The 27,165-nt window shown below is 43.2% G+C and overlaps 1 protein-coding gene and 1 non-coding gene across 5 annotated transcripts in view; one reads left to right on the top strand and one right to left on the bottom strand.

The window, feature by feature from the left end:
- Window positions 1-6,525, top strand: part of CIMIP4 (ciliary microtubule inner protein 4) — a 31,529-nt gene extending 25,004 nt beyond the window's left edge. For 3 of the 4 annotated variants that reach the window (XM_077168721.1, XM_077168720.1, XM_077168722.1), the window contains exons 6-7: window positions 6,043-6,162; window positions 6,362-6,525. In XM_077168721.1, the coding sequence (XP_077024836.1) occupies window positions 6,043-6,162; window positions 6,362-6,456 (215 nt within the window). In that variant the 3' untranslated portion in view covers window positions 6,457-6,525. The remainder of the gene's footprint in view (window positions 1-6,042; window positions 6,163-6,361) is intronic. The other variant, XM_077168723.1, reaches the window with a different exon arrangement.
- Window positions 6,526-17,458: 10,933 nt separating this feature from the next.
- On the bottom strand, window positions 17,459-17,565 carry LOC143642988 (U6 spliceosomal RNA). Its single transcript, XR_013156045.1, has one exon. It is a non-coding gene; the product is annotated as a U6 spliceosomal RNA (small nuclear RNA).
- Between the last annotated feature and the right edge of the window lie 9,600 nt (window positions 17,566-27,165).

Here is a 27,165-nt window from a genome sequence, read left to right as displayed (position 1 = left end):
TTGCCCAAGCCTTTGGGTCCCCAAATTCCCAGGGATAAATATTAAGCTCCTTAAGTGACTCCATTAAAGCCCCTCTCTTTTGGTTTGGAGTGGGAGGCACCTCCACTTTGGGGAGGATGGACTCACAGCACATGGAGAACCAAAGAGATCTTCTTAAAACATCCTTACTAGTTTCCCCAAACCTGACTGTATCGCATCCTTGATGTGGTAAAGTTCTCTAACAGGCTTTTAGACACATATTTAAAATTTCTTTCTGGAAGAGTCTGCCTTACAGCTCACTTTGATATCTGATCTCTTTCAGGCACTACTGCCTTAGTCAAAACATCTAACATTCTGTTACATAAGCATTTAAAGCCATAAATACCAATGGCAACAAAAATTGCTTTAAAAGATTGATTTCTAGCTTGACAGCATGGTCACCAGAGAACGCTGCCTGTAATGTTTTCCATCCTTGGAAATTGTTGATATTTGCTTTATCGGCCAGCAGATATGCAATTTTTGTAGACGATCTGTGTATACTCAAAAATAATCTCTTGGGTCTGGAGTTCTGTTTGTACAATACATAAGCCTTGTTAATTGTTTCTGTACAAATCAATGCCTTATTAATATCCTTGGCTTGAGCTATTAATTACTAGAAGATGTATCATGTTCTCTATGATACCAGATGTGTCCATTTCTCTTTGTATTTCTGTCAATTTTTGTGTTATCTATTTTGAGAATATTCCGATGCAGCAAGTTTAGAATCATTATATCACTCTGACGAATTCAAGCCATTTTGGGTCCTTCAGAGTGCCTTTGCTTTAATTTTTGTTTTATCTGATATCAACAGAACTTGACTGGATTGCCTTTGGCTAACATTTGCGTGTCACATCACATCTTTTTTTTATTCTTCCCCACATTTACCCTCTGTATCCTTTTACTTTAAATATGTTTATCTAATTAGCACATATTTATAATTTTTTTGTATAGTCTGATCTGCTTTTTAATCCATGGGCTTAGCCCTTTTATATTTATTCTATTTACTGATAAGTTTGTGATTCCTATTTGTGCTTTTTTTTCTATGCTATTGTTTTGGAGTGAATTAAGCTTCCTTTTTTCCTCAAATCCATTTTTGTCCTTCTCTGCTTTTCCTATTCTTGTATAGTTCCCCTTACATTTTAACATGTATAGTTAAAGACTCTAATGTTACTCAAGATATTTCAGTTTTCCTGAGCAATATAAGGACCTTAGAAGGCTCCATCTTCAATTGCCATCCTCCACCTCAGCTAATAACTTCTTTCCTTACAGACCTTCCACCCACATGAGCAAAGTGGTTAAGCTGAGGACTCTGAAGCTACATGGTTTAGGTTTGAGTTCTAGCTAGTCCACTAGAAGCTGGGGGTTTTTAGAAGAGTTAGCTACTTTTCTGTTCTTCAGTGTCTTCAGTAAAATGGGAATTAAAAATAGTACCTATTTCTTAGGTTCTTGGGAAGATCATATGAGTAAATTCATGTAAATTTCCTGGAACTATGTTTAGCACGTGGTGGATCTTCAAAAATAGTTAGCTGTCATCTGCTCCATCGTGATTTTACCCCATAAATTAGACAGTGACGTCGTTGCTATAATCCAGGTGTATTTGGATTTACTTACAGTTTCCATTTTCTTTGCCTACCCCTCCTTCCTGTATCTCAGGAAGATACATTCTTCCTGAGCATTATTTTTCTTCCTGAAGTGCATTTAAAAGTTGTCTTAGAGATGTTCTGCTGTTGGTAAATGTTAGATTCTGTTTGCCAGAAAATTCTTTATTTTGTTCTCATTTTTGGAAGACAGTTGTACTGTAAACAGTTCTAGGCAGTCAGTTGTTTTCTGTCAGCCCTTTGATGATATTAACTCACTTACCTCTGGCTTGGATGCTTAAATTCAAAGTAATTGTTATTTTTTGTAAGTAAGCTTTTTTTCCTCTTTGGCTACTTTAAAAATTTCTTTATTGCTGGTGCTCTACATTTGACTTGAATATGTCTAGGTAAAGACATCTTTTTATTTCTCCTAATTGGGCTTTATTAGATTCTTGAATTTAAAGATTCACATCTTTAATCAATTCTGAATGAATTCATTATCTTTTCAAATATCCCCTTGCTCTCATTTTCTCCGGTTCGTCTTTTCAGGAGCTCCAGTCAGACACGTTAGGCCTTCTCATTTAACCTGCATCCTAACATCTGCTTCATGTTTTCCACACATTTGACCCCCTCTCTGCTGCATTCTAGTAAATTTCTTTAGGTGAATCTTCCAGTTTTCCATGTTCTCTCAGCTATGTCTAATCTATTTTACCTGTCCATCAAATCTGTTTTTAAATACTTATAATGACAATTTTCAAACTTATAGAAAAGTAGAGAGAAGAGCTTAATGAATAATTGTACTCAACACCCAGCTCCAACATTCATCAATATATAGGCAATCACGCTTCATCCCTTCCCCCATTCACCTGTCCTCTCCTACTTCAGATTATTTTCAAACAAACCCTAGGTATTTTTATCATTCACTGAGCATGCCTTTCAATTATTATGTATTTCATACCTGAAAGTTCCATTTGTTTCTTTTACTGATGTGTCTGCCTTTTTTGGTTAATATTATATTCCCTACATATTTTCCCCTCCCTTTCATGGTTTAAAACAATAAATAAATGTATTCTGTGTCTTGTTATTTAAATTATTGCAGTCTTTTAGGATTTCATTCTCTGATGTTTTTGCAGACTTTTGATCATGATAACTTATATCCACATATGGGTTTTTACTTTACATATAAAGATACAATTTCGAGAAATAGAAAGTACATCTATTTTTTTTAAATTCATTGTGGTGGTATATATGCAATATAAAATTCCTCAATTTCCCATTTTAACTACTTTCAAGTATACAATTCATTGGTGTTAATTTCATTCATAATGTACTGCTATCACAGCCATCCATTACGAAAACATTTCCATCACTCAAACATAAACTCTGCACCCACTAAGTATTTATTCCCTATCTCCCAATCCCCCTGCTCCCACCCCTGATACCCTGTAATATATTTTTGATCTCTATGAATTAGCATATTCTTGTTATTTCATATAAGGGAAATCATACACAACCATTTGTGTCTGGGTTATGTTACTCAACACATCTTCATGTTTCATCCATGTTGTATAGCCTGTATCAAAACTTCATTCTTTTTATGGTTAACTAATATTCCATTTTGTGTATGTATTGTATTTTGTTTGTTCATTATTGGGCAGTTGGGTTGCTTCCACCCTTTGGCTGTTGGCAATAATGCTGCTGTTGTTATAAAGATATTTGCCTGAGTCTCTACTTTTAATTCTTTTGGGTACCTAGAAAGGGGATTTCCAGATCACATGGCAATTCTATACTTAACTTTCTAAGACACAGCCACACTTTTTCCACAGTGCTGCACAACTTTATATTCCACCCACAATATTTGAAAGTTCTGGCTTCTTTGCATATTTGCCAACATTTATTTTCCATTAAAAAATAATAGCCATTCTAGTAAGTACGAAGTGGCATCTCATTGTGGTTTTGAGTTGCATTCCCCTGATGACTAATGTTGTTGAGCAACTTTTCAATGCTTATTGGATTGACCATTTATGTATCTTCTTTGTGGGAATACCTATTCAAGTCCTTTACCCATCTATCAATTAGATTGTTTGTCTTTCTGTTTCTGAGTTATAGCAGTTATTTATATATTCTAGATATTAAACCCTTATCAGATGGATGGTTTCCCAGATATTTTTCTCCCATTAGGTAGGTTGTCTTTTCACTTTCTTGATACTGCCATTTGATGCCCAAAAGTTTTTAATTTTGATGAGGTCCAATTTATCTAATTTTTCTTTTGTTGCTCATGCTTTTTGTGTAAGGTCTGAAAATCCATTGCCTAATACAAGGTCCTGAAATGCTTCCATATGTTTTCTTCTAGGAGTTTTACAGTTTTAATTCTTATATTTCTGTTTTTTATCCATTTTGAGCTTATTTTTGTATACGGTGTGAGTTGTAGGGGTCTAAGTTCATTCTTTTGCATATGGATATATAATTTTATCTGGGCTATTTGTTGAAGAGACTATTCTTTCCTTATTGAGTGACCTTCACATCCTTGTCAAAAATTTATGGCCATAGAAGTGAGCGTTTATTTTCCAATTCTATTCCATTGGTCCATATATCTGTCTTTGTGCTTGTACCACACTGTTTAGATTACTGTAGCTTTGTAGTAAGTTTTGAAATCAGGAAATGTGATTCCTCCAATTTTGTTCTTCTTTTTAGGATGGTTTCTGCTTTTTGAGGCCCCGCTCACTTCCACTTGAATTTGATGATTGAATTTTCCATTTTTGTGAAGAAGACAGTTAAATGGGGTTATGTTGAATATGTAAATCACTTTGCATAGTACTGACATCTTAATATTTAACTGTACTTTTTTCATTTTTGCATGGGCAGTCACCGGGAATTGAACCCGGGTCTTCAGCATGGCAGGTGAGAATTCTGGCACTGAGCCACCATTGCACTGCCTGACATCTTAATATTTAGTCATCCAATCCATGAACATGGAATGTCTATCCATGTATTTGTTTCCTCTAATTTCTTTTTGCTTTTTTTTTTTTTTTTTTTTTTTAGTTTTCCATGTATGAGTCCTTTACATTCTTGGTTACATTTATTCCTAGATATTTGATATTTTATTTACTGTTGTAAATGAAATTGTTTTCTTGATGTCCTTTTTAGACCACTTATTGCTGGTATATAAAACACCCCTGATTTTTGTATGTTGATCTTGTACCTGCCACTTCACTGAATTTATTAACTCTAGTAGTCTTCTTGTAGATTCTTTGGGATTTTCTATATATAAGATCATGTCATCTCTGAATGGGAAAGTTTTACTTCTTCCTTTCCAATTTGGATGACTTTTATTTCCTACATGGTTGCTCTGGCTAGAACTTCCAGCACAATAATGAATAGTGTTGATGAAAGTGGGCATCCTGGCGTTGTTACTCATCTTAGTGGGAGGCTTGCAGTCTCTCCGATTGAATGTGATGTTGGCTGTGGGTTTCTCATATACGCCTTTTATCATGTTGAGGAAGTTTCCTTCAGTTCCTATAGTCTTCTGAGTGCTCTTTCTGAAGAAGGGCTTTGTCAGGCGCCTTTCCTTATAAATTGAGATGATCATGTATTTTTTCCCCTTTTATTAATGTTATATATTATATGAACTGATTTTCTTTAGTTGAACCACTTTTCATTCCTGGGATACATCCCACTTATTTATGGAGTCCATCCTTTTAATGTGCTGTTGGATTTGGTTGGCTAGTATTTTGTTCAGGATTTTTACATCCATATTCAAAAGGGATATTGGTCTGTAATTTTCTCTGTTCCTATCTTTACCTGGTTTTGGTGTTAGGGTGCTATTGATCTCATAAAATGAGTTAGGAAGTGCTCCCTCTTCTTCAATTTTTTTTAGGAAAAGTTGGAGCAAGACTGGTGTTAATGCTCTGACTGTTTAGGGCCTGGACTTTTTCTTCATTGGGAGTTTTTGATTACTGATCCAATCTACTTGTTATTGATCTGTTGTCTTCTATTTCTTCTCGAGTCAGTATAGGTAGTTTGTGTATTTCTAGTAATTTGTCCATTTCATCTAAATGAAATAAAAAAGTTAGGTACATATATTTATAATTGTTATATCTTCTTGATGAATTGACCCTTTCATCAATATGTAGTGAACTTTGAAAATACATGTATTAATTAATTTCCACATATCAAATTTTTCAAAAAATGTCCAATAATTTAATCTTCCTAAACTCACAGGAAAATTTTATTCCTCTCTGTAGGTGAAGAAACTGAAGCTCAGAGAGGTCTGAGGCCACTTCCCATAAATGACAAGCTAGGTTTGAGCCTGGACCTGCCTTATTATTGACTATGTTTCTTCTTTTGTCCTACAATCCACTGTCCATAGGGGAAATTGATATTCAAGTATAAAGCAGAGAGTATCCGACCTCCATTGACTTGGGGCATCTTGGGATTTCTCTGTGAGTTTCTACAGGGGCTCCTGAGGAGACAATTAGCCTTATGAAGGCCTCCTACACCCCAGAAGTGATCGAGAGGTCAGTGAGGGACATAGAACACTGGCACGGCAGGAAGACGGATGATCTGGGTAGGTGGGAAGCCGGTGGAGATGGGAGGTGGTCACTCCCCAACACAGGCAGGGTGGGGCGGCTCCAAGGTCCAAGAGAGAATCCAGAGCAAGAAATGGAGCCTTAGGGTGGACCTGGAAAAGGCACGGGTCACCGCTGGGGCCTGGGCACCTCCGAGGCACTCTGAGTGAGGTGTGGCTGTTTCTCCTCTCTCTGTAGGTCGGTGGCACCAGAAAAATGCTATAAACATGAACTTGCAGAAAGCATTGGAGGAGAAACTTGGAGAAAAGAAATCCAGGGGTTCAAAGTACTAGATATGACACCAAAGGGGGCCCTCCTCTCAGAGAAAGTGCTAACAATAAAGGCAGAAACCTGAACCCTTTTACTCTGCTTGGTGTTATCTCTTCATGTTGAATGGGGGTCAAAGTATGGTGCTGGAGAGGCCAACTGAAAGGGGCGGTAGGAGTCCTGAGGACCCAAACTCTCCCGCAGACCTCCCCCACCACACACACACTCACACTCACTCACACACACACACACACACACACACACATCCCTTCCCCTCCAATCCCAAGAGAGAGAATGAGAGCAGAGTGGGACCCTGTCACCAGCCCAGAGTGCTTCCCCTCCCACAAGGGAGGGGCCCTGCAGCAGCCACTGCCGTTCCCTACCCTGAATGCCCTCCCTCGCAGAATCCCAATTTCTAGACATCTCTTCCTTCCTCATGAACCCTTGGATGTAAGAAGAATTGACTACACCGACTTCCTCTGATCCAGGGGCAGATTTGATTGGTCTCAAGGTAATCCAACTCCCCCTCCCCATGCAGATGGATTCGGGAATGGGCATGTGACTCAATTTGGGCCAATAAGACACAGGAAATAAGTGGGCATGTGGAGCCTTCTGGGAAATTGTTTTGTTTTCTGGGAGAGTGGGAAGCATCCCTCTCCCCTGCTGCATGTGAATGAAGAACCGTGGAGCCCAGACTGCTCCCGGCAGACACCCTAAGATCTGAGGATCTGCCTTTGAAGTAGCTGACATTGTGGGGAGCCACACAGTCTGGGTTCTCCGTGACCTCCCTAAGCTGCTCCTTCCACCTGCCTGATGTTGTTCCCCTTCAGACTTCATGTTATGTGAGCCTGGACATCTCATTGTTTTGACAGCCCAAGGCATCATGACCTGTCAGGATATCTGAAAAACAAAGAAGGAACTTGGGGACTGTGCCAGTTTGAAGCTGTTATGTACCCCAGAAAAGCCATGTTCTTTTTCCTGATCCAATCTTGTAGGGACAGCCACATTTCTTTTAATCCTGACTGAATATTGTGGGGTGGAAACTTCAAATGGATTACTTCCATGGAGATGGGACACTCCCAGTTGGTGTGACTAGATGGAGACATGACTCCGCCCATTCAAGATGGGCTTTGATTAGTTTACCGGAGTCCTTTAAGGAGGAAACATTTGGTAGAGAACTAAGTTGCAGATACAGACATTTGGGAATGCAGAACCCCCAGGAGGCAGTTGCTTCAGAACTGATAGAGACGCTTGGAGAATAGTTACTAGAGAGCTGACAGAGATGCAGACATTTGGAGTTGCTTGGAGTGCTGACAGAGACAGCAGCCACCCAGAAATGGACATTTGAAGATACAGAGCTCAGCACACATCACCATGTGCCTTCCCATGAGATGCGAAGCAAGCCAGAACTCAGAGTTGTGCTCCAGAAAAGCTAAGCGAAGGCCCACAAACACTTAAGAGAGGAAACCATCAGCATCAGAAGCTGAAAACTGTTTGAAACCAGAAGCCAAAGACCCCAGCAGATGCCAGCCACGTGCCTTCCCAGCTGACAGAGGTGTTCTGGACCCATCAGCCTTTCTTGAGTCAAAGTTTCTTTTTCTGGATGCCTTAGTTTGGACATTTTTATAGCCTTAGAGCTGTAAACTTGTAACTTAGTAAATTCCCTTTATAAAAGCTATCCCATTTCTGGTATATTGCTTTCTGACAGCACTTAGTAAAGCGATGCAGGGCCCTAAGGGATAGAGTCCCTCAGAGAAGAGGTCCCAGATCAGCGATCCTGAAGTCTTTTACCCAGTGGGTCTCCAGGCCGGGAGCAAACCCCACCCCAGATCACTGACTTCTGCTCTCAGAACATGCTCTGCTCATGGGTGATAACTGGGTATTTATCACTGTGCTCCAAACTACCCCACAGCCTAGCGACTTAAAACAACAGCCATCACTCATTTGCTTACAACTGTGCGATTCGGGCAGACCACGCAGGTCTGGCTCCTTTCTGCCCCATGTGGCACCTGCCATGAAGCTGCTGCTGCTCTGACATGCCTGGTGACACAGCTGGGAGCTGGCTGGGCATGACCTTCTTTTTATGTGGCCTCTGCTTGTGCCCTGCTTGGGCTTCTTCATGGTATATGGGGACTGAGTTCCAAAAGGAAGTTTTCCAAGGGGATGAAACTCGGTGTGCAAGTGCTTGTCCGTCTCTGCACTACCTTGCCACTGTCCCTGTGGCCGAAAGGACATGTGGTCAAACCCAGGCTCATTATGGGAAGAGACTGCACAAAGCTACTGCAAGCAGGAAAGGCTCGTGGGGAGCCACCCAGATGACAGTGTCCCACAGGGATGGTCATGTTTTGGAAAAATCAGCAGCAGCTGGCTGCCAGGAGAAGGGGGAGAAATCTCTCTGCCTCTCCCTCAATGGCTCCTTCTTCCATAAAAAGAGAATGACTTCTTCAAGGATTGGATCAGAATATAAGGTAGAGAGGTGATTTTGACTTGATTTCATATCTGTTGAGTATTTACTATGTGCAAGGGACTGAGTTCAGCTCAGCCCCTTTACTGAGCAGCTGTTTTTTTGCCAGGCTCTGATCTGGGTGCCAGCCAAGGCAGGCTTCATATTCATGGAACCGCCGCTATATGTTCATCACCATGCGGCAACCGAAAAAAGTGAGCTCGTGGCTAAATGAGTATTGTGGCTAAAACAGACTGTAGCTCTGCGCTGAGCCGGAAATTATTATAAGGCCAATTATGTGCCAAATGCTCCACACCCACAGCCTCCTTTCATTCTTTGAATAGTCCTAAATGCTATTATCATCTTTTTTATGAATGTGATACTGATATTCTTAGTTCCCGAAGCCAAGTAGATTGCCCAAGACTACGTTAATAAAAAACTGGGATTTAAACCCAGGAATTTCTGACCAAAGCAACCTTCAACTAGACCATGATGTGTGCAGGCGACAATCTGCAGAATGAGGGAAATAATTGTACTGCTGGGTTTACAAATATGGACTGAGCACCACAAACCCTCAGCCATATTAGCACCGTGGGGTACAGCGATATGAATTCAGTCCAGTCCTTGTCCTCCAGGACTTTACGGTCTGCAGAGGGACGATGTCGAAGAAGTTGGCCTTGAGGCTCATCCACCCATCCGAGCAATTATTGAGACTCTACCCTGTCTATGCCCAGCCCTGAATGATGAACTGAGAATGCAGAGATGAACAAAACGCAGCACCAGTCCTCAAGGCATCCACAGTTGGAGGTGGGGGTGGGGTAGGCAGGCAAACATACATCAGTAAATAGATGCTCAGAAGGTTTGCACGTGCAGTGGGGAGTTCATACTGGGCCTTTGGAAGGAAAGGAAAAAAAGGAGAAAGTGGTGACCTCTACCTGGGATGGATGGAGGAGTGGTCATCGTGGAAGGCCTCATGGAAGAGGTAGCTCTTGAGCTATCTGGCCACATGAGTAGGTACGTTCAGGTAGACAGGAAAAGGTCGAACATTCCAGAGAGAGGGTACCCTGTGAGCAAAAACTCAGGGGAGCTGCAGGTGGCTCCAGGAGCTAGGAGTGTAGGGCTCCAGGGAGGAGCAGAGAGGTGAGGTGGGAAAGGTAGTCAGAGAGTCTATACCTGGATGGGGCTGTGCCCTGTGATGGCCTCAGGTGTGAGACCCAGCCCTTCCCTCCAGAGCTTAGAGTTCATTTGGAACATGAAGTTTTGATAATGGTTGAAGAAGTCCCAAGGAAGAGTGGCTCTTCCACTCTTTGAAAAAAGATGCTCAATATTCCCAATGATTAGGAAGAGGCAAATTAAAACAATAAACTGGTCAGATTGGCAAAAGTTCAAGTGTAATTATAGGTGAGAATGAGGGAAATAAGAACTCATGCACTTGGTGAATTACGAGTGTAGAACAGCCTTTTTGAAAAGTAGCAAGGAGGTATTAGCATAAATGGAATTACACTTGACAACCTAGAAATTCCACCTGTACGTTCTAGAGAAACTCTTAAACACACAAGGAGTCCCATAGAGAGATATTCATTGCATCATGGCTCGTAATAGTAAAACAACCTAAAAGTGTCACCAGGAGGACAAATGGCATGATATACTGCAGCTGAAAGTAATGAACCATTTCTATATTTATCAGCATGGAAAGATCTCACCATATGTCATGGTGGGTGCAAGTGACAATCCGCGGAATGAGTCACACAGTATGAAATGTGCCATTTATGTAGCCTTTGCAAAGCACCCACAGAACTCACGGACATGGTTCTGAATCCAAGGAGGTGGGCTGGAAGGGTAGCCCAGAAACCCAACCTCGCCTTACATTGAATTTAGCACTTTCCAGACACACCTGCCTGCTCTAAACTGCCCTCCGACAAGAGAACTCACAGGCTAGAAGGTGTGACCAAGCAACACAATCTGGGAGCTGATTTAGCTGATTGAGATTGTGCAGCATGAGAACAAATGCAGCACATTTTATGCCTTTTTAATCAGTTAAAGATTCCATCTCAGCACATTAAAAGGAGCCTTTTAAACACAGAATAGTTTGGAGAACCTTTTGCTCCTTCTGAGAATGCAACAGAGAAGCTGTCATTTTGGCAAAATAAATAAAACAGGCATAGATTTTTTAGACTGAAATAAGATCTTTATCCCACTGGTGGCATTTCCAGCAGCATGAATCCATTTAGCGACTTTGGCATCCCAGATCTTAAATAGTACTAATTCGTAGTAGAATTCTGTCAATCCATGCACAGTCTCCTTTACCCATGTAGATTCAGAATCATCTTCATTATTTTTGTCATTTCCAGGTGGCACCTGTGGAGAAACCCGTAAAAGCAATTTGTGGTACTCTAACCTGAGATGCAGCTGACCAGCTCACATGGCAATCCCAGCCCAACTGGCCCCCTTGGCAGGGTCTCCAAATTGCAGACCAAGTATAGAAATTCTAAGTCCAAGATGCTCATGCCTCAGGGTGTGATCTAGAGACCATTTAATTACATTTTTCTGACCATGCCTTTCCTCCCCTCCCCTGCAGCCCCATATATGAGGAAACTAAGATTACTCCAACATCTGCGTGGCCGACTTTGCAAATCCAAACAGCCAAAGATGGCACCATGTGGCAGGCAGATCCTTTCCTGGTTCTCCCTCCAGGAATCATGGTCTCATAGCTAGGCTTGTGTCCTTGGGAAGACCACCTCACTTGTTGGAATCTGCGTCTCATTTCTACAGTAGGGTACTAACGCCTCTCTCACAGGTTGGGACGACTGACCGAGAAAATGGGTGTCAAGTACTTGACATAATGCACAGTCCTCTTGTCATAAATGGCTATTCTTTTCTTTCCCCCAGGCCTGGGTCTCCCAAATATGTTTCAAGGAACACTATGACATGTTAACAGAAATTATGTGAAAGATTGTCCTATTGTCAAGTGGAATTGGGTTATACTGGTTTCAATAAAACTAAATAGGGACCATGCAATGGTGATTCAGTGGCAGAATTCTCGCCTGCCAGGCCAGAGATCCGGGTTCGATTCCTGGAGCCTGCCCATGCCGTAAATGAATGAATAAATAAGTAAATAAATAGGCTCTTTAGTGCAACACTTCTCAAAACCTTGACTATTAAAATTTACTGCATCACTTGAAATTCTTGCTGATATATTGGCCCCACCGTGTTGGGCCCAGAGCAAAATGCCAGTGGCTGTGACAGGCTGTGATTGACAGTGGGTTTATTCAAATTGTAGGTTCAGAAGCCTGGGCAGTCAGGCCAGAAATAGAAACCTGGTTCTGGGGGGTCGTTTAGATAGACTGAAGTAGCAAACCAGCATTTCCATTATCAAGGCACACAGAGAACCATGCCTGCCACAGGGTCTGACCAGTGCCTCTCTCTGGCCAACTCTGCAGACATCACACCTGGGAAGTAGATTAATAATGAGAGAAGGTGGTACGCCTTCAAGGGGTTGTGTTTCTTGGCTGGCACTGCATGGATGGGGCTGAGTGAGAGCTAGCCCAACCTTCCACTCGCTCCCCAGTTCTGCAACCTTCCCTGGTTTACCAGCAAGAGGGGTTAGGTAATCTGCTCAAAGTAAAGGCCAGGAAGCAAGCCTGGGTTTCTCTTATTCAAAATTCCTTTCCAGTGGGCTAGAGAGTTTACTGAGCACCTACTATGTGCTGAATGTTTGGCACCATGGGGTAGAGAAGGATGAGTTGTCCTTATGCTCAGAGGCTGCCCGTCTAGGAGTGACAGTGGAGGCCATACCTGAGATTAATATAAGGGGGTGAAAGGGTCCAGAGAGGAGAGGAAGAGAGAGAGAAAGTGAGCACAGGAGCTGGAATTCAACAGCCTGGGGTTTCCAGGGTGGGACTCTAGGAGCTGTGAAACCCTGTCCCCCATAACAGGCAATTTGGGAGGTGTTCTAGTTTGCTAGCTGCTGAGATGCAATATACCAGAAACGGAATGACTTTTAAAAGGGGGAATTTAATGAATTGCTAGTTTATAGTTCTAAGGCTGAGAAAATGTCCCAATTAAAACAAGTCTATAGAAATGTCCAATCAAAGATATCCATCCAGGGAAAGATTCCTTGGTTCAGGAAGGCCGATGAAGTTCAGGATTTCTCTCTCATCTGGAAAGGCACATGGCGAATGCAGTCAGGGCTTCTCTCTCAGCTGCAAGGGCACATGGTGAGCATGGCATCATCTGCTAGCTTCTTCTCCTGGCTTCCTGTTTCATGAAACTCTCCGGGAGGCATTTTCCTTCTTCATCTCCAAAGGTCGCTGGCTCGTGGACTCTCTGTTTCGTGATCTTGCAGCATTCTCTGCTCTCCCCAAATCTCCTTCATTCTCCAAAATGTTTCCTCTTTTATAGGACTCCAGAAACCTATCAAGACCCACCCAAATGGGTAGAGACATGTCGTCACCTAATCCATTTTAACAACCACTCATGATTAAATCACATCTCCAGGGAGATGATCTGATTACAGTTTCAAACATACAGTTTCGAATAGGGATTATTCTGCCTTTATGAAACGGGATTTAGATTAAAACATGGCTTTTCTAGCGGACATACATCTTTTCGAACCAGCACAGGGGGAGTGTTGCTGGGAGCTCTGGAGCAAGTCAGCGTCCTAGTATAGATTTGGTGGGACAGAACATTTCAGATTCTTCGGGGGCGGGGAAGGAGAGTAAATTCACCACTGCTGGCCCTTGGAGGGCAAAAGAGAAGCAGAGTTCCACAGTTCTTTCATGCACCCTCAGCTGGTTCTCACAGCACTGTACCTCTGGTGGTCTCTAAGCCCTCAAGCCAGTGTAGTGAATTCTGAGTGATTGAAATTTCCCAAGCCCAGGGACTCATGGTGTCCACTCATCCTAACCCGTGATGATTATGGAATTTTCCCAGGCTTTGTTGTATTTTCTGTTAAGTCTCTTTACCTCATCACCACAGGGACAGCTTCCCACTCCCCACAGATGTCCACTGCAGAGAAGCTGAGTCACCGCGGGAAGGGGGGATGCATTTTTTCACAGACACAACACTTGGAGCAGAGATGACCACATTAGGAATAAGAGCTACACTCAGAAGGCACGCCACATGCCTTAACTCAGTCACAGGACCCTGAGAGGGAACGTGGGGGGTTGCAGATCTGTACCCCAGGAAAATAAGTCCTTAAATACAATCCACGCCTGTGGCTCTGAACTCTTGTTCAGAGGTCACTTCAGCTTGGGTGTAACCCAGCTGAATCAGGCTGGGTCTTTTTGTGGTTGTTTTAAAATCATTTATTTCATAGGTCTGTTTAATTTCATGCCTCAGAGAATACATTATTTAACCAAGAGGGGCTGGACAGAGGTTGTAAAAAGGGAGGAAACACTTAGGATAAGAAACCAACTCAATTCCATTAGAATTTGATCCAGCCTTGTAAACTCTTGCTAGGTTAAATTTCTAACATAACAGCTGGGTGTTAATCCCATTACTGAAGGCCTTAGGGCAAGGTCACAGAGAAAAGCTAGAGGCTGAACGTCAGTGGCTCGCCGGAAAGAGAAGGCAAAAGCCAGGGGAGGCCACCACATGCATTGCCGTGTGACAGAAAAGCAAGGACCAAAGATCATGCCATCTTTGAGGAGAAAGCATCGCCTTGATGACATTTTGATTTTGGAATTCTCCTAGCCTCAAGTCATAAGTCAACAAATTCTCATTGTTTAAGCCAACCCGTTGCATGGTATTTGCTCTGGCAGCTGGGAAGCTAAGACAGGGAGGTATTCTGTTGTCTCCATTTTATAGATCCAGAGATTGAGGCACAGAGAAGGTCAGTGATTTGTCCGAGGTCTTGCAGCTGGTAAGCGGTGGAGCTGGGATTTGAAACCAGGCAGTCTGTGAAATCCACACCCTTGACCACAAGGTTACATAGCTCTGAGGAAGTGTAAATGCTGGTGTTCTCTGGAATTAGGGAGGGTAGGGGTGAGGCTCATACCCTGTTTGTGTAGAGTCCAGAGGAGGAAGTTCACAGGGAGATTTTCGTATAGACTGCTTGTGCTTAAGTTCTTCCTGATAATGTAATGCCAGAGATCTTTTAAAGCCAGGTGAAGGGGGAAGAAAAAGTGCAGACACAAAGATTTGGATGACGGCCAGGCAATGTTTGCAAGAAGAGATAGCTTGAGCAGTCTTTTCTGGGACTGTATGTGCAGATTGTCTGGGACCTTGGCACCTGGAGGCCTCGGTGCCCCAAAGAGGAGCTCTGGGTCAGAGGCTGGGAGGTCTTCAGAGGCCACCCTTGCCCGCCCACTCCCTTACTTAACAAAGGGGGCAGCCGAGGCCCAGAATGGAGAGACCGGTCAAGGCCTGGAGCAGGTCAGAGGCAGACGGGGATTAGAACCTGGATCCCACGGCTTTCCACACGGAGCCCTCTGCTGACTCAGCTCAGGCCGGGAGAGCCAGGATTCGGGTCTCAGGACTGTCCCTCCCGATGCCAGCTCAGCCCCGACCAGCTCCCAGGTCCTGGGCCAGTTACTTGATCTCCCTCTGGGCACAGCCGGAGACCCCTCCTCACAGGGCAGCGGTCACGGTTAAAGGGGTCACAAAATGTAGCACTCTGCAGTAATGTGACGCAGAGGTGGCACTTGATAGATGCAATTTAGTGTAATTATTTCCCACATACCTTTGCACCCTGGAAATCACTACAAAAGAAAGAAATTAAGGAAGGGGCGAGGGATGGGGTGAGCCCTTTCAGTGGGGAAGCAGCAAAACTGACAGGGGAGGTGGAAGACTTCTGTAGGGTCAGAAATCAGACCCTGAGTTTCTCTGTCCTTGGAGTTTGTACCAGGCTTGGCCTGCAGGGACAGATAAACATATTGGCCATTAGCTAGTCGCTTTCGTCCCTCGGCAGCTGGTTGAACAGAGAGAAAAAACCTCAAGAAGGGTCCCTGCTGTCAGAGCCCCAGTGGCTGGGGAGTATCTTGCCAGGTAGTTTCAGAGTTTGGGATACCCCAGAAGCAGACCCCAAAATAAGGATTCATGTGCACACGTGGAAGTAGGAGGGGAGTGGGAAGGAAGCCACTAAAATGCGCCTTGTTATACAAGTTATGGCTTGGGCAACTGGACCTGAAGCCCCCAAGGGACTTGGAAAACAGTGTAGAACACTCACCTCAGCATTATCCTACATGGGCGGCCTCGGGCAAGAGCAACTCCCAGGGACATGAGCCTCTGCTCCAGCAGCCTAAGAGCACCCTCAGGCCAAGGAGGTCAGGGCAGGGCCAGCGCTGGGAGGTAGGCAAGTGCCCTGTAAGGGTCAGGAGAGAAGGGGTATGGGGAGCCAATGGCAGCTGCTGCAGGCAGCCTCGGGAAAGCCAACTCACTTGCCGCTGCTCAAGCGCCTGAGTCTGACTTGAGGCCCTTGGATCCTGAAACACAGAAATCTGTGCTCTCACAGACACGTAAACACCAACATGCACAAATATCCTATCCATGCCCACGTGCATCACCTAAGCACACATATATCCTTGTACAAACGTGTGCACGTAAGCATGGTGCATATACACAAATATACCTATGACTGCACGTACACACACATTCCCCTATGCAAGAGGATGGCCAAACACACACACATCCAATTACAAGAATGAAAGCAGGGATGGCTTCGAGGGTGTGCCACTTGTGCAGTCACACAGCACCCCAGAAAGGCCCTGTGCTTGGTTTAACGCTGTACTTTTGTCACCTTAATATCCTTCAAGATTTCTGAATGGGGCACCCGCGTTTTCACTTTGCACTGGGCCCCGAGTGCACAGATGCACAAGCAGGCAGTCTCTGTCCCACTCTGTCTTGCTTTCTCCCCTTGTCTTGCCCTCACCTTGGAAATTCCCACGAAGCGCCATCGTCCTTGAAACCAAAGGGCTTAAACAAATGAAAACTGAAACCTGCAGCTGGAGGGAATGCCCCTGCGAGAGCAGTGGAGGTGATGTCCGCCGCCGACCTCTAGGTGGCAGCACCAAGCCGAGCAGATGATGGGAAGGAAAGCTGGGCGGCGAGAGCGGGAGTCCTGAGCCACTCCCGGAATCTTTCCTTTCCCGGAAAGCCTGGAGATTGTCCAAAACTTCACTCTCCAAGGAATTACCTGATCCAGTCTTCAGTGCTTATATTATCATACAATTCAGCTCATTTAAAACATAGTTTTAGAAAAGACTACTAATTACAAATACATCACATTTATCATAGAAAATAGTACACACGGAAGTAAAAATCATCCATAACTTGACATTTTTGGTTTGTTTCTTTTTAAAGGGTGTAAAGGAAAGTGACAGTGTCTCCTGTTCTCTAACTACTTGGCACACACTCTTGTCAGGTAATTTTTTTTACTGAAGCACCTACACTTATTTCTATGCATATATGTAAACACACACATAAGTTGTTTATTTTATTTTACCCCAATAGACTCATACATTGCAAGCATTCAGCAATGTGCTTTTGTTTGTTTTGCATGTGTTTTATTACTTGTGTAAGAAGAATTGGACAAATTAAATGGCCAATCTTGACGTGAAAAATTAAATCCAATATAGTTAAAAAATATATATATGGAACACTTCATGAGTTTGCAAGGCATCCTTGCCCAGGCGCCATGCTAATCTTCTCTGTATCCTTCTAATTTTAGTGTATGTGCTGCCAAAGCTAGCACTGCAATGTGCTTTTGATAAAAGAAAAACTTCTCGTGCAATTTAGGATCTCATGGCTTTATTGAGTGATTCAAGAGTTGGGCAGCATGCCATTCAGAGTGTAGAAGGGAGCTGTGTGGAGGGAGTGGAAAGGGGAAGCTTAAACAAAGTGAGTACGGAAGCAAGTGAGAAAATGTTCTGATTGGCTGACATTAAGTTTCTATTTTACATAGGGAGGTCTTACAAAGTGGGGAGCAGCTATACATTGGTTAGCATGGTATGTTTGTCCATTCCGATAAGCTGTCGCTGTTGGACTGAAATTAGTTTTATCCTAGGGGTTGCTTATTAGCGACTCCGTAGAGTGTGTTCCATTTTCTAGGACAACCCCTACAGGTCAATTGTTTTTTGTCCTCTGGAAAAGTCATTCTCAGAAAGGGGTCTTCTCCTGGCAGCCCCCAATGCAGATAGCCATTTTATTTGACTTAACATGTTTTCACTTAGTCTTGTTTTCAAGTTGATATATAGAGATCTGCCTCAAATTTTAAACCTTGTGATCTAACATTCTTATTGAATGGTGCACGCTCACTGGATGCAAACATGTTCTTATTGAATGGTGCACGCTCACTGGATGCAAACATGAAGCAGCTTTTATCCCTGTACCACCCGCCTCACCAGTTCATATGGGCTCTCCTCTTCTCATTTGTTAGTGGCATCTTGAACAATTGCACAGCTTTCTGGTCACTATCAATAATTTTAAAACTTCACTCTCACTTCTCCTTCCCCTAATGCCTGGGAGGCCCTTGGTCACCTGGTCCCTCTCATAGCCTCCTCCCACGGTTCCAGCTTGGTGTTAGGGTGGCAGCAAGAGGGAGGGTGCTGTCTTCTCCAGGGCCTCTCTCTCTGTTGCTTCTGATGGGTGCCCTCCCCTGGAGATAGGGTGTGTGAGGAGGGACAGGCCCTCGGCTCAGCTGCTCCCCATCCCGCTTCAGATCCTGCCATCCCCTGCCCTCCCCCACCCCAATGATGTTGGGCCAGACTGAATTTATTAATAGAGAAACACGAGCCAGAGATTCTGGATTCATTCTGTCAAATTGAGTGGCTGGATAGTACTAACAGTTTTCTGAGTGCTCCAACCTGCACTCTGTGATCCATTAAATGAACTGAAGATGCTAGAACTTGCTTTGGTATTATTATAGAGGAGGAAATCCAGACTTAGAAAGATAATATGTTGAGACCTATTTACTCTATGTGACCTGCTCATTCATCTGCTGGGATCAGACAGAGACCACTCCCTTCATCCAGACTTTAAAATTACATCGGGGTGATGAAACGCTGGGAGGTCTAGTAAGAATCGAGAAACCTGGTTCCGACTGGGGACGTGGAGCTATGCCACAGTGCAGATGTGCAGCTGCACAGAGACAAAAATATTATATAATGAGCATGCAAAATGCTTTCTCAGAATGAATCGTGGTTAGAAAAAGTTCATAACAACAAGGCATAATTTGTCATAATGTGCTAGTGCTTACTAATTTACAAAAGAAGCTGGATCTTTCAGGTGTGATCTTACATGCCCCACACACACTCTGTTGAGACACCAAGGGAAGGTGTCATTTACTGTTGGAAAATGGGAGAAACAAAACATTTACTGAGGGACCGTTAACATCACCATAAATCCTTATACTTTTTAATCTATTTGCATCACTCTCTATTAAATTAGCCACATGTTATACAGCTCTTTGTTAAAGTAATTCTGGCTTCAATTGGTAGGAAGAACACTAGACCCCTTGAAAGGCTCTTTTGTCTTTTGCAAGCTGCTGATAATGGTGAGAGGTGCCCTATTTGCATCAGAGATGCCCCTGAATTCAGTGAGGTGATGGGGTTTTGGAGCAGTGGGCACCGAGAGAAAGAACTCAATATGGCTACTTAATGGAAGGGTAGGGTGAAGTAGTAAAAGTAGAGTATGACCTTAGAGATTTTTGGCAGAAGTTAATTGGTCACGGCGTACGTAGGGCTGAAAATTGTTGTATAGCCCATTAAAATCTTAATCTGTACAAGTGAAAACAAATCTAAAACTAGTGACAGAGGCTTTACTTGAGTCACCACAATAGAGAAGTATGCCTTCCCCTTGTTCAGTTCCTAGAATTGAGCCAGTTCATAGACCCAGAGTCCCTCAATTAAAAGGAAGGGAGTCAGACCCCTTGAGGAGGGACCCTGCTACACTGTCAAATCTTTATGTGGTCCATGTTTCTTCTACCCTTCTCCAAATGTACTGCGTACTGGAGAAAGGGAAAAAGTGAGACTTTTGAAGATTACTAGACACTGACTCTGAACTGATGCTAATTCCAGGTGCTAAATTTCACTGTGTTAGATCTGTCAGGGTGGGGCAGATGGATGTCAGGTGATAAATAGATTTTATTTCACAATGGGCCCAGTGGGTCCCCAAACCTATCTTGTGGTTCTCCTCTTCTATGTAATAAATATACATTGGGAATAGACAAACCCAGAAACTGGAAGGATTGCCATATTAACTCAATTGTTCGAATGAGGACCATTTGTTAAAATGTTTTTATTGAGAAGTCTTCACATACATGCAGTCCATACATACAGTACAATCAATGGCTTACAATATCATCACATAGTTGTGTATTCATTCCCGTGATCATGAGAGAACATTTGCATCCTTCAAGAAAAAAAAGAAAAAGAAAAAAGAAAAAACTCACATGCTCCATGCACCTTACCCTTCCCTCTCATTGACCACTAGTATTTCAATCTACCCAGTTTTGAATGAGGACTATTTGATAAGAAGGGCCAAATAGAAACTCCTAGAACTTTTTTGCCCTATCAGAAGCAGTAAATCAAAGGAAATAACACATTCCTGGAGGAACTGGAGAAATTAGCTAGTTTCACCATCAAAGACTAGATTCACTCACATTTCCATTCTTCTTGCCTATTTAGCCTGTGCAGGAGAATTACAGGGGATTATCAGTTGCGCCTTCAACTGTAGCTGCTGTTTCAAGTTGTGGTCTCATTACTGGGGACAAATCAATATAGCCCCTGACACTTGGTTTGCAGCTATTGATATATTAAATGCTTTTTCCTCTAAACCTGTTGGAAAAGACCACCATAAAGTAATTGCCTCTACTTGGAAGGGACATCAGTACAATATCACAGTTTTAATTGCAGAACTAAGTCCATTTCGAGTTCTCTGTTGTAGCAGAGATGAAAGGGACATTTAATATTTGGTCCACAACAATGTTGATATTATGTTGATTGGGTTATTAGGACCTAGCAAATCCACTAGGTGCTTTGGAAAGGCATAAGCATGCCAATGGATGGAAAATAAATCCCACAAAATTTTAGGGGTACACCCACTGGTGAAGTTTCTAGAGATTCAGTGATTTGGGGCGGTGTGGCAAGTTGTATTTTCCTAAAGACTACAGCAGTCTCTCCCATCCTGTGTGTTCTTCTTATAATGGGATTTTAACATTTCTACCACCGAGAGGTGGGGGTCTCTGTTCCTACCCCTTGAATCTGGAAGGGGGATTTAAAAATATATATATATATAAAAGTATACTTCATGTCTGCTCACTCTTTTTTGGGGATGTTCACTCTGAGGAAACCAACCATCATATGTGAGAAGGACCAAACTGTCTTGTATGGGACGACTACTACATGGAGAATATGTGAGGCCCCTTGCCTGACAGCTGGTATTACCTGCCAGACATATGAGTGAATTGCCTTCAGAGAATTCCAGTTTTCAGCTGTCAAGTCTTACATCTAAGCACCCAGACATTGCAAAGCAGAGACAAACTATCCTTGCTGTGCTCTGGCCTAATTCCTGTTCTACAGAATTTGCAAGCATAACAAATGTATATTTTTGGATTAATCTGTTAGCAGCTGTGGCAACCGGAATAGGCATTTCAAACTCTCTCCTCTAACACGAAGCACAAGTTCCTGCATCTCGCACCTCTTACCACAAAGCACCCAGTGAGTCTCTTTGGATTCCAGAGACAGCATTTACCATCTTTAGGTGTGCTGCTCTGGCCCATTTACCAAGTAACGCACAAGGTTGACAGTTTAGAGTTTGCCTCAAAATTTTATTGGTTATTATCCTGCTATTAGTTTTCCCAGTTATCTTTAGAATCAATTTATCAATCATTTTTAATAAATCCCTCCTGGTATTTTTACTGGAATTGCATTAAATTTAATTCTTAATTTGAGAAGGTCTGAAGCTTTGACAACTTTATTATATCGTATTTTTCCGTCCAGGAACTATGAATGCCCATTTATTTGGAAATTTTGTTTTCTTCTCAGATTCTTGATAGATTCATCTCAAGGGTTTAAAGATATTTCGGGGCTTCCTTCTCCCCTTCCTTCCTTTTTTCCTTTCCCCTTCCCTTCTTCTCTCCCTTCTCCCTCCTTCTTTCCTTCTATCTCTACTCTATTTTGGCTAATATCTCCCCCCAGCCTACTTCATTCCAATCGGTTATTATTAGTACAAAGAAAAGCTATTGGTAGTTGTGTAAACAGTTTATACCTAGCTCTTTCCTGAAGTCTTACTTGTTGAATAATTTTTATTTAAATATTATAGATTTTCTAGATATACAACCATTTCTTCTCCAAATTACATAGTCTTAGCTCTTGTTTTTAATATTTTACTTATTGTTCCATCCAGCTGCATTAACTAAAAGTGGAAAGTGTTGAATAATCATGAAAGTGTGTTTCTCTGTCTTCAGTGGCACTATCTAGACGATAACTAACATCTCACCACTCAACAAGAGACTTGCTGTTGAGTTCTTAAAAACACTCTTGGTTCTGCAAAAGAAGTGCTAAATATGTCTTACATACAAAGGCTGCCGTTCCCTCTCCAGGGTCTCTGTGTAAGGAGCTGTGCCTACCTCCATGTCCTGTGGCCATGTGAGCACCTGTTAAGGCCACACCAACCACACCTGTAGTTGGACAGTAGTGGCAGATAATAGGGGCTCCCAGCTTGGTGACATGGGAGTCTCAGGGGTGGGTCAGTCCCCTGGGACCCCAAAACCCACCAATCCTGGGCTACTGGGAGACTTCTAGTGCTATGGTGCATATTTGTAGAGTTTCTGTTTTACTCTACTGTCCTGATTGATTTCCTAAGTTGTCACCATCATTGCATTGCCAGAATGAACTCTGCTTGATTAGCCTTTCCTTCAACAGCTGGACTTGATTTGCCAATATTTGATTGATTTTTGTGTCTGTAGTTGTAAATAAGGTTATTTTATACATCTCTTTTTGTGCTACCTTTTTCAGGTTTGGGAACATGGAGGAAAGAGTTTAAAAAATAATAAAGCACATCTTTATGTTTATATTATTTATTATTTACATTTATATTTAAATGTATTAGATTACATTTTTATGTCAACATAAAAAGGAGTCAGATATCATTTATTAAATAGTCTGGTACAGTAAAAAGATTAATACTATAATCATCCACTGAGTTTTTATAATCTTTGAATAGCATGCTTTTTAAAGAAAATTTTCTAAACTTACTGTGGAATCATTCATAACATTGAAATAAGTTCTGAATCATCATCAACTTTCATGAAGTACCTAATTTAGCCTGAGCAATGTTCCACAAGCATTTGAAACAACTAAATTATTCAAAGAGTCTTAATATGTGCAATAAAGAATAAACTAACATGTTTATAAGCATCAGAAGAACTCTTTTCTTTTCTTGGGAGACAAGAGTTAGAGTGTAGGTAAGGCAAAAATGCATTGACTGGTCTTGAAGCCTTCTCCTGAGCTTTGAACTCTAGCCTGCAAGCGTTTTTTGATTAACTGATTTCCATTCTAAGAGAACCCTCATCTTGATAGTTGGATTTCTCTCTAAACAGAAGCTTGTGTGCTTTCTCCCCATATCTTAAGGATGGGATGGGGCATTAAATGAATTAGGAAGTTTTCCTTCCATGTTTATCTTTTCTCTGGCATTATTTAAACAACATAGGAATTATCAGTTCCTTAAAAATTAGATTACACTTGCCTATAAAACTGTTGGGCCTGAGGCATTTATAAACTTCTAATTTATAAAGTTTTGAACAAGCTTTTCCATTTTTTTCTGTTTTGTCTCTGATAAATATTCTTTCTATATGACAGCTGCATTCATCTCTCAAGGGTGCAAGGCCAAAAGCCCGTCCTGGGACCTGTGCCTTGTCCACCACCAAATGGCATCTGTGGCATAGTATTAAATTGAGCATCTGATTAAAAGCACCACCAGAAACAGCCTGTTCTAGTGTGCTAGCTGCTGGAGTCTGATATACCAGAAACAGAACGGCTTTTAAAAGGGGAATTTAATATATTGCTAGTTTATAGTTCTAAGGCTGAGATAATGTTCTGATTAAAACTAGTCTACAGAAATGTCTAATCTAAGGCATCCAGGGAAAGATACCCTGGTTCAAGAAGGCCAGTGATGTTCAGGGTTTCTCTCTTGGCTGGAAGGGCATGTGGCAAAGTCTGCTAGCTTTCTCTTCCGGCTCTTGTTTCATGAAGCTCCCCGGGGGGCATTTTCCTTCTTCATCTCCAAAAGTCACTGACTGGTGGACTCTCTGCTTCATGGTGCTGCAGTGTTCTGCTGTGGCTCTCTCCTGGCTGTCGTCATTCTCTGCTCTTTCAGAATCTCAAAGCTTTTCCAAAAACGCTTTCTATTTTAAAGGATTCCAGTAAAGTAATCAAGACCCACCTGGAATGGGTGGAGATACGTCTCCACCTAATGAAGTTTAATACCCACACTTGATGGAGTCACATCTCCATGGAAATAATCTAATTAAAGTTTCCAACATACAGTACTGAATAGGGATTAGAAGAAAGGCTCTTTACAAAATGGGATTAGGATTAAAACATGGCTTTTCTGGGGTACATGCATCCTTTCAAACCAACATACAGCCTTATCTGTTTTTTCCCAGTCAGCATTTCTATGTCTTTTTAAATTAATTTGATAAGTTATATAGTTGTATATTTCATGTAGATTTTCCAAATTATTGGCTTAAAATTATGCATTCTATTCTTGTGTAAGTCTATTAATGTTCTCTATTTCTAGACTTACATGATTTTCTTTTCTCTTTTAACAATTTAAAACAATAAAATCTACATGTAATCAATTAAGGCCGTCAATAACCTCAGTGCAAAATGTTTTCTAGCCCAGAAGCAGAACGAGTCTTGGTTATAGCTTTGCCCCCCAGTATGAAATGCCACTTTGGTTGCTGTGGTCCCCTGGAGGCAGCGCCCTACGAGGAACCTAACTGAGCATGAGGACTGTCTTCCCGCGGGAAGAGGGCGTTGAACAGCTTAGCTGTCATCTCTTCTGCATCCCTTCTAGGAAAAGGTTGTCTCTTTAGTAAGGAAGAATCACACCATGCCCAAAAGTTCTTTGTCCTGTCTTCTCAAAATTATGTTAGAAAATCTGTGCTTGCCATCTCCACTTGCTTACTGTTTATTTACGTAAATGCTTCTTTTAAAGAAATTAAAGAAAAGTGACCGCATTATTATCCCCAATGAGATAAAAAAAAATTACCCGGATGTCATATGGACCATAGAAACCATCTTCCGAGGGCACCTGCGAAGAGCCATCTCGCTGGTGCAGGGACTCTCTCCGGCCATGGACAAACCCCGCTGGTGTAGACACAGCCTGAAGGAGAACTGGTATAAAGCCAGGCTCTCCCTTGAGAGTTAGAAGAGTCCTGCTTTCAAACAGAGGGCTGGAAACAGCTGTCTAGGGTAATGAGCCTGACAGGGTAATGAGCAGGACATAAACAGGGGCACTCTGTGAATTGCTTTAGTCTCTTGGTGTTGCAAAACTGCTGCCATTTCATGGGGATCAAGAAGAACCATAGCGCCATCTGGTTCAACAAGGAGAGGCATGCTTGGCACCCAGGCCCGGGGGAGCCCCGCCTACTTCCCTTCATGGTTCGATGGCTTCCCCGGCTCCATCGGAGCCTGATGCCAGTCCAGCCGCCCAGCCCCTGCCCACTCGGCTTGAGACCGGGTGACAGCCTCCTGGTACCAGGGTTCCCCACAGGATCTTCCATGAAGTGCAGTGCCCTGGGCAGACAGGCGCCGCACTCTGTCCTGCTTGGCTGTTGGGTTTCATGACGCACGATCACATTTCTTGTGAGTTTAATAAATTAGAGCCAGCTGCGTGGAGTCCTGTCAGCTCTGGGTTCCTGGAAGTGCATGTTCTGGGCCTGAGAGGTCAGGCTCCGAGCCTATCCGTGACCTCGCCACCCCTAAGACCTCCAGGGAATTATACTCACAGTTCCCACTTATCTCTTCCAGCCACAGTGGGCCTGTGTCTTGTGGTCCCACTTGCCTGTCAGACAGACAGAATGCCATGGCCAAGGTCACTCTGGAGGCCGCAGCTGGTGGTGTTCTTTGGTGGAACAAGAAACCCATGAAACATGAGGGCAGTGTAAGGGGCCACCTGCCCTTTCTTGAATGGACCATGCTTCTAGCTGAGATTAGAGTTCTTTCCACTGCTTTGGTAGTAATATGTCCTTTAATTACATATGTATCACGTTCACAGTAAATGGTGGGTTTTCTTTTTAATTATATTGTGGCAGCATATATACAAATAAAATTTCCCATTTCAACCACTTTCAAGTACAATTCGGTGGAATTAATTACACTCCCAGTGTTGTACTGCCATCACCCCCGTCCATTTTTACCAAAAACTTTTTGGGAGTTTCTTTTTAATTGTTCTGGATTTAAAAATTAAAAGTTGGTGCTTTTCCTGTACTTCAAGACTGCAAACCTCCCCCCCCCCTCCCCTCCATCCCCACCCCACTGACTTTTTGCTGCACAGTCACGAGTTGCCTGGCACTGGCCAGGGTGGGAGATGGCAGAGGGGCTGGGAGGGAGCTGGGGCCACGTGGCCTCCTCCCCTCTTGGGAATTTTATTCATTGATGAAAACTTCATCTGGAAACCACTGATGTAGATGTACGGAAGCAAGAAGTGAGCAGTAAGTAAGGGAGGGAACGAGGTCCCTGCACACGTGCTGAATCCAGTGACCAGAGACTGGCCGGGGGCTTCCAGCAGGAATTGGGCCCCACATCCAGGACCCGGGGTGCAGTCTCCAAGCTGGGGAGGGTAGATCAAGGCAGGTCTCTATCTTGAGATTTTAAGACACAGACCCCTGCATGGGGAAGAAGTCAGGAAGCCAGCTGTCGGGGGCTGGCATGAGGCGGCCCTGCCTCTTGAAAATAAGACTGCACCCAGGGATGAGAACACAGGCTAAAGAGGTCAGGGGATCGCACCTCCTGCCTTGGGTGGGGGTACGGGGGAGCTTCACCACGGGGAGAGGAGGACCCAGGAATAGGAGGACAGACAGGTGCTGTGCATGGGGCTCCAGGCTCTGGGTTGGCAGGCCAAGGTGCTGCTGGAGGAGCTGGGAGAGCTGGATGTGGGGAGCAGGTTCAGAGGGAGCTGGCGGGGCTGGGGGCTGCACAGTCATGAGTTGCCTGGGGCACTGGCCAGGGTGGTAGGAGCTGGCAGAGGGGACAGGAGGGAGCTGGGGCCACGTGGGCTCCTCCCGCCTCCTGGGATTCAGTCCTTAATCGCAGCCATTGACAGGGACCTGCATAGGTCCCACGGGATG

Source organism: Tamandua tetradactyla, chromosome 7 (assembly GCF_023851605.1).
Source record: "Tamandua tetradactyla isolate mTamTet1 chromosome 7, mTamTet1.pri, whole genome shotgun sequence".
Taxonomy (NCBI): domain Eukaryota; kingdom Metazoa; phylum Chordata; class Mammalia; order Pilosa; family Myrmecophagidae; genus Tamandua; species Tamandua tetradactyla.
This window is presented reverse-complemented; position numbering and strand designations above follow the sequence as displayed.